Source organism: Frankliniella occidentalis, unplaced genomic scaffold, assembly GCF_000697945.3.
Source record: "Frankliniella occidentalis isolate FOCC.00 unplaced genomic scaffold, Focc_3.1 Scaffold4, whole genome shotgun sequence".
NCBI lineage: Eukaryota > Metazoa > Arthropoda > Insecta > Thysanoptera > Thripidae > Frankliniella > Frankliniella occidentalis.
The window spans coordinates 2,072,722-2,080,827 of record NW_026267134.1 but is presented as its reverse complement, the minus strand read 5'-3'; the positions used below and the strand labels follow the sequence as shown (position 1 = coordinate 2,080,827).

General features: G+C 53.5%; 1 protein-coding gene across 2 annotated transcripts in view; it reads left to right on the top strand.

Annotated features, from left to right (window-relative positions):
- The window catches only part of LOC113202127 (protein O-mannosyl-transferase TMTC2-like), a 58,452-nt gene that overhangs the window by 12,098 nt on the left and 38,248 nt on the right, over positions 1 to 8,106 (top strand). For both annotated transcript variants that reach the window (XM_052267382.1, XM_052267385.1), the window contains exon 2: positions 7,386 to 7,517. In XM_052267382.1, the coding sequence (XP_052123342.1) occupies positions 7,405 to 7,517 (113 nt within the window). In that variant the 5' untranslated portion in view covers positions 7,386 to 7,404. The remainder of the gene's footprint in view (positions 1 to 7,385; positions 7,518 to 8,106) is intronic.

The following is an 8,106-nucleotide window of genomic DNA, read 5'->3' as shown; positions in this document are numbered from 1 at the left end:
GTTAATCGCCCTTGAGGAACTGGCAAGTTGAGCCTCCGCCACGGGCGGACCGCCAGCCCTCTTCGCGCCTGATAGGTAGGCAATATCTTGGCTGCAAGGCTTGCGTGTAGTGCGGGGTGGCCTACCTTGGACTTCGCAGGCGCCGTGCTCCCGAAACTTACGGAATGGATCTGAAAAAAAAAGAACAAGGGAGAAAAAAGAAGGTTTTTCTGACAGTACCCTAATCTAAATCTAGAACTGTTACATATATGTCAAACCTTTGTAATGTAGTTACAACGATTCTGTTCGCCACTAAAGAGTACATCACAAAAGTTTGCCAATTTCTACCGCACAACTGTTTACACCTAGTTTTGCAGAGCGGCCAGGGGAATCACAGTATGCGTCCATAGCGGCCGAGTTTGTTCTAAGAACAAGTTTAGTGGAGCTGCGGACGCGATTTGAATTCGGTTTGCGGCGCGGCCGCCGGGCCGGTCCCGGACGGGGCCGCGGGTAAGTCGATTGCCGCTGCGTGCCTTTGATGTGTTGATTCCGCGGGCCGCGCTAACAAAGTCGCCTCAAATTGGTTGTCTTTACCGCGACTTTAAAGGGATTTCACGGTTTGTTATGTACGAGTCGGGCGGCTCGTCAGTCGTTTGTCGGTTCGCGGGCTCCACCGCCACACCGCCGGCGGCGGCAACCTAAATGCCGGTCGGCCGCAGTCTGTCGGCGTGCACCTCTATCTCGCCGCGCCCGCCCCACGTCCACGTCCACGTCCGCCTCCACGTCCACGTCCACGTCCACGTCCACGTCCACGTCCGCCTCCACGTCCACGTCCATGACGCCCCTCTCCTGCCCTCGCTCGCAGGGTGGTGCGGGTGCGACTGCGTTAGGTGGTGGCGTCTCAGCCTGGGCAGGAAGGAGACCCCATCTTCTTCCCCTTACGATGCCTAAGGGCTGACAAAAAAAGTACATTCAAGCGCAATGGCGCGAAAATACGATTGTTCTCGGCCTTATGGGATGATGGCTTCTTTTTTATTTAAAATGATTTCTTTGAATCTAGTATGCCTATTTCCCATTGTTTCCCCTGCGGCTCGACTCCGCGTCGCGCCAACGCGGCTCCCATTTACCTTCCTGATCACGGTTTCGTCACCCCCGAGATAAGCATCTCATTGCATGCACTTTCTCCGGCTCCCCCATCTCGACTTCGCCAATTGCATAGATTTCCATCTCTTTTTTTCCTCTCTTCTCTCTCTCTCTCTAACCCCTCGCGTCCTCTTTCTATCGTAAACCTTTTTTTCTTCCTCCCTCCTTGATCGCTTCCTCCACGGGCTGCACCCGCCGCGCCACACCGTCGCGGCTGCGCTCTGCGAACGCAATTCAAAGGCAATTATGGCAATTCTGGAGGGCCGCCGTTCGGGCTGCCGTTCGGTCCGCCGTTCGGTTCGCGCGGGGAACGCGGCCGACTCGGCAGATTTTCTGGTCGCGGGAGTCGGTTTGGGAGGCGATGAGGTGAGCAGGGTCCTGGGGAGGAGAAAGGGCGAGCGAGCGAAAGAGAGAGGAGCAGGAGCCAGAGAGATGGCTGCTCGGGGGTAGATGGGGGCGCCAGAACGGCGATAACTGTCGTCCGGAGTACGATCGGAACCCGAGATTTACTTCCTCCTGTAATTAGCAGCGAGGGAAGGTTCAAGCGATTTTTTTTTGTTCTTTTACCTTGATCGTTTTCTTTTTCTTTAGGAGAGAGTTTGCTAAAATAAAAAAAAAAAGAGAGTCGAGGGGATGCTGTCCGCGCGTGTGGCGTGGCGTCGGGGGCTGAGCGCCGTGTGCCAGGCGAGCTCATATAACACATCATCCCGGGGGGCAGAGCCGGGCAGAGCTGCGCAGAGTGGAGTCAGGGCGGATGTATCGGGGCCGCAATCCATCTCAACTCGGTGATTGGGTGTCAGCGCCCCGGAGCGCCCCGCAGCGCCCGGAAATATCGCGAAAATATGGAAATGATTCCTAAGCGACGCTCCTGGTGGCCCCAGCGCGCTGCTGCCCCGCGACCCCGCCGCCAGCTCCGACTGCTGCTGCCATCGCCTCTCGTGGGGACGGACGCTCGGTACAGACGGACCGACGGACACGAACGGGGGTGGCTCGGTGGCGCAGGGGCGGGAGGAGGGTGATGTGTTAAAGCGGTGAAAGGGACGGGGACGGCGGGGGGACGAGGAGCAGGGAAAAACGTGTCGATAATTTATCACATGGGGAAAGGTCGCCCCCTCCTGTCAATGCCTTCACCCCGGCCGTGCCCGCCGCCGGCCGCGCGGCCGGCAAAAACGACACAGGCCTCCACTACCCCCGCGTCCTCCTCGTCCTTCCCCATAGCCGATGGTGACGTTGGCAGCCACGGACGCGCGATCGGTCGCTCTGGACTTTATCAAGTTAAACACGGTTTTACCAGACTTCGGCGGCCTGCAATGTTGCAATGCAACTTGCATATATTCTGGCGTCGTTTTAAGGGCGCATAAAATTAAGACAAAAACAATTGATAGAGGGTGGTTTTGTGTCATGCGTCACCCCACCCCATTCCCAGTCGTGGTTGCCGAGGGAGTAGAATTAGGTTTATAAATTTGCACCTGGTGACTTTTTATTTTATCTGGACAAAAGTCTCAACCGTTTTTTTCGCAGCGGTGCTGGTGCTAACTTTCTCTGCTTGCCTGCCCGTCTGCCGCCGGATGGCCGGCCGGATGGGGTGATTTGGCTCTCTCAAAGGGGCCGTCCCGTCCGTGGGTATCGGCCAGGCCAGCGGGGTGGGGAAAGGGGTGGGGATGCCGATTGCTGGACGAACAACACAGTCAGCCTCATGTCGGCTCAGACTCGAATCGTATCGGCGGGCAGAGGCTTCGGCTCCGGCCAGCCAGCCTCGGTTGGTCTTTGCCCAATCGTCTGGCTGACTGGTTAGGTGGAAGTTTCGGAGGGGCTTCGGAATGCGCACGGGCTAAAGGGGCGGGGATGGGGGTGGGTGGGGAGAGAACTACTCGGCATAGTTGGACAAACAGCATGACGGTTTGGCTGAGCGAGAGAGAAGGGGATAGGGGGAGGGGGGGGAGGCCCGATCTGGGTCGGAGTTCGGGATAACAAGCGTTAGGTAAGCGGCAAGTCAGGGGAGGGGGCACTGCACAGCTCTCATGACAAAATCAGATACACACAAAAAAAATTCAAACTCGTAAAATTGTTTTTTTTTTTTCATGGGGCGTCTACCTACCTCCCCCCCACCCTTCACCCTTCGTCATCCTGCAACAGCAGAGAGGAGGGCTGTGGCGCAATTCTTTTGAAAGCGCTGCTGCTGCTGCCGCTGCTGCTGTTGCGTAGCGCCGGCGTGTCTCGCAGCGACGAGACGCGCGAGGTATAAGAGAGTGTGAGAGCGGGACGGCATGATAGGGGACAAAAGCAGAGCGAGAGAGAGAGACGGAGAGCGAGCAGGGACTGGGGTGCACACTGTCACGTGACACATCATCCCACGGTCGGATTAACATTTCATTTCCCTAATAGACGTCGCTCTGCAGAGTACCCGAGTGTGGCGACTCCCCCGGAGAGGCCCCCGCGGCCCAGTGTGCAGGAGGGGTTAGGTCTGACCCCGGGGGAGAGAGGGAGGGATGGAGGGTGAGGGAAAGAGAGAGAGGGGGGGGGAGACAGGGGGGAGATAGAAGAGAGGTAGGAGGAGGGGGAGGGGTGCAGCTCGGTCAAAGGACCCTGTGTGCGCCGCGTGGAGATTAGATCTTCGGCCGGACAGACATGAGCTTCATGAGATGCACCGGCGAGCAGCGCGTCCGGCCAGGCTTTGGGACCGCTGTCTGTCTGTGGGACTGTCTGTGTGAGTCTCTTTGTGAACCCCGGCTTGCTGCGCGGTCTCAGGCGGAGACCCGGCCCCGTCGTACACAAATTACTTCACTTTTAGAGGAGAGTAGATTTTCCACACCTAGCACTCCATGGGTGCATGTGAGAAGCCCGTAGGACACGGTGACAATTTTTTTTCAGAAAAAAGGCGCATCTCTGACGAATATACTGAAATCAAACGTGTGCAACAGGCGTGCACACGCGTCAGGGTTCAACTCCTTCGTGCATGCTGTGTAAATTTTATACGATTTTATAGTATATCGATCGAGGGGTGGATAACTCCTGAATTGGGTGTACAAATTTCAAAAATTGAATTTGAATTAGCTTGAATTGGCTTGAATTGAATTTGAATTGGACTGAATTGGTTGAATTGTTTTTGAAATGGTTTGAATTATTGTGATTTTATTCTACTGAATTAGTGAGAATTGGCTTGAATTGACTTGAATTGAATGTAAATTGGCTTGAATTGGACTGAATTAATTGAATTACTTTTGAATTAGTTTGAATTAGATTGAATTGGTCTGAATTAGTTTGAATTGGGCAGAATTAGAGGTGTACATTTGGCAGGGGAGTTATCCACCCCTCGATATCGATTTTAAAGTGTAGTGTCAAAAGCTGCTCGCCAAGCCAACCTTGAAGTTGAACACTGGCATTTGCATACCAGTTGCACACTTTTCAGTATTGAAATATCAGAGGACACATTGTCTTTTACCCCCTCCAATACATTAGTCAAATAAAGTTTTAAAAAAACAACTACTTTATTTAGTGAAATTGGTGTGATTAGTGAACGGTCTCTATAAATGGAAACGGCAATAATCGATCTTGCAGGGGTGCTGTCAACCGAACCTGTCGATCATCTGACGAGTAGGGCGCTGACAGTTGTGCTCCAGCGTACTGATCTGGATGCAACCCCCACCCCGAGGTAGCTAGTGGCGCCTGCTGGTTTTGACCCCGTCCCAGAGGTAGCTAGTGGCACCTGCCGGGTGCAACCCCCACCCCCAACCCCACCCCGAGGTAGCTAGTGGCGCCTCGCACCGCCACGCCCTAATGAAATGGCACGCCTCAAAGTCCCTCTTCACCTCAAAGGGGATGCAGCGCTGGGAGGGAGGGCTGGAGCCGCCAGTGCAGGTAACCTGTTGTACACTGCCGGAAAAAAGTTTGCAAAGGGCTCAGCTTCAGCATAAAGTTAAGACTATACCCTTAGACTGACAAGTCTCCTTTACGATTCACAGTGTATGCACACGGAAAATATCTTAAAATGCGTTCGAGCACATGCAACAGCAGGTTCTGCGAACATTCAAAATTTTGTGTGAAAAAAGCTGCGGCAAAAATCGTAAACCTACCACAAAAATAAAAAATTCCTTAAATTGTTGTTGCGAACGAACGGTGAAGGAATTTTGGCATGAAGGCGTGCTGTGGGGATGTAGCTGGGTAGCGAGGGTGTGCGACGGGTGGAGCATAGGAGGGGTGGCTGTGTAATTTCATAAGTCGCTGCCGAGGGTCGCGGCGTGGCGCGCGCCAGGGCAGTGGCGACCCCTGTCACGCAGTGTCACGCCTGTCACGTCACGGGCGACGTGACGCGGCGTGACATCGTGTCTCTTTGGAGCGCGTGGCGAGCGGGCCCGTGCATGACACCGCGCGTGACGTGACACGTGTGTGCGTGTGTCTGTCAGGAGACACACACACACACACATACACACACACACACACACACACACATCAGGAGCTGGTGGTATCGTAAGGCCACTGGAAGTCAAACATTGCAACTTTGATGCACAGCACGGCACGCATACCCAGAGAATCATTTACTGAATTCGACCACAATCAGAGTCTCATCAGGAAGGAGGCAAAATGTAGTTCCTAAAACAACTACGATTTAGTACATTCGCATTTTTTTAAACTAAATTTTGTGAAGTCTATCAAAACAAGAAGGTATAATACAATTTGGACTCCTAGACTAATCCGTTTGCTGGAGTAATCGCAAAATCGAGTTTCATGCAGTTTCTAACAAATGTTGTTTTTAATTAGATTCAATAGGTTTTACATAGAAAGCGCTGCGGTGTGGGTGCTCATGGCTCCTACTTCCACCCCTTATTTTCTGTTTCTCCTGTTGTTTTTTTTATTATTATTATCATCATTTTCTATCGAGCTGCCTATCTTTTCTCTCTTCGCTCATCTCTCCAGGGGCCTAAACAGCGAGGTAATTGCAATTTTTCCGATATAGTGTTTATGAGGAGAGGGGAGGGCAAGGGGGGGGGGGGAGAGCTGGTTATTGAAGGGACTGCCGCCGCTGTCCGTGAGAGGGAGAGAGGGGGACGGGGGGAGAGAGGGGGAGGAACGGAGACAGACAGAGAAGTGGAGCAATTTAGTCCGGATGCAATTATGCAAATTATGCAGCGCGTAATGAGTTTGTCGGCTCCTCGGGATGGAAGGGTCGAAGGGGTAGGAAAGGGGGGGGGGGGGGGAGGGGCAGCGGGGAAGGGCGCTAAGACGCCAGCCCCGGGAGGGGTAGGGGGGCGCGATCATGTCGCGGAATTGAAAACCACCCGACTCACCCCCGCAGACCAGCGCGCGCGGGGCCTGCCGCATCGCTTATAAGGGTTGCATGGGGCCGGGCTTGTCTGGCGAAAGGGTGTGGACCACACTCCACCAGAAAAAAAAACTCATAAACAAAGCCCTTTTTAGGGGAGGCTACAGCAGGCCGAGCGCGCGAGCGAGCCCTTCGCCTGTCCGGCGTGACATTCCGTCGTGACGTTCGGCCCCGGCTCTGCTGGTCCACGCTGCCCCACCCCTCCTCCTCTCCCTAACCCGCCGCGCCCATCGCGCCGCGGAATTTCATTTGTTGCGGGTTTGCCAAAGAAGGAGGAAGCAAGAGGGCCCAACAGAGATTGCAAGCGCCTGTCCCGCCCGCGGCGTGGAGCGGCGTGGCGGGGCGTGCCGCTGCTATTATTTGGGTCCGCGAGATGAAAATACACAGCACAGCGCGCAGAGGGGGAGAGCCACAATGCTGAGCAACAAAAATATTTTTTAAAAATACCCTAAATTGTTTCCTTATGGATATTCTGGTTGTCTTTTTTCGGCAAATGCTTATTGTTATGTTTCTTCCTATTATTAATAACATTATTGTTGTTGTTTCCCGTTTCCCCTGGCTATTGTAACGCGCCCGACGCCCCGAGGGCGTGCGCCGTATGCAAATTGGTCCGCGACATGACCTTTGTGCCCTCGCGAGTCGGCCCGGCAGCGGGCCGGACCTGTTGCGCCACGACGCGCTGGCGGCGCTAGCCACCACCAGCTTGTTTTCCTTTCGAAACGCGCTTGTTTTCCCACTAAAATAAAAATGGTCGGTGAATACGGAAACCGAATTTTTTTTAGCACAACCGGAGTGACCTTATTTGGCCAGGAGTATCGAGCTTGCCTTCCGTTGGCAGGTCAGCGCAGCGCAGCTCGGTGACGTGGGAGGACACTGCAGCCGGACGCCACTTTTTTTTTCTGAATTGGACTAAATTGCCCGTCCGTCCGTCTGTCTGCCGCAGGACCCGCAGCACCCGCAGGATGAGGCTGCCGGGCCCCGTGGCCCTCGTGGCCCGGGCCGACGTCGGGGTCGGCGTCCTGGCATTCCTGCTGTACGCCAACACCCTGGGCGCCGGATTCGTCTACGATGACAGGTGAGTGTCGGCGGTTTAAACGAGACTGCATTAGAATGCAAAAAAAAAATAATTAAAAAAACATCATCCGTGTTGTATAGTTTATGTAATTGTTCTTGTTTGGCAAAACACACATCTCTGACGAATTTTTAAAAATGTTTCAAGTCGTATACAGTTACATTCCTTTGGTGGTGCGACAAAAAAGGTCCACGTAATTGAATTCAAAAGGCCAGAATGAAAAAATGTGAAATGATGGACATTATTTTCTATCCGATTTTCTGCTTGTGATGCTGTGGCGTCACAAAGGACGCTACCGGGTCGCGCGTGGCCCCTGAAGGGTGGTGGAGTTCAAAATAAATAAAACGAAAAAAAATAGACAGGAAGGAGCAAAAAAACAAACAAAAAAAAACGAAAAAAATGGGATGCCTGAAAAAAAGTGACGTAATGGTAGCACAGGGGGGAAAGGGGGAGGAGCATGACTGGTCATTGCTGGTCAACGTGGTAGTAGGGTGGGGTGGTGGCTGGATAAAACATTTACGTCGTACTCCTCTATCTCTCTCTTTCTCCCCTTCCCTAGACTTGACGCATATGCTGTAATGGGGAGGGGAGA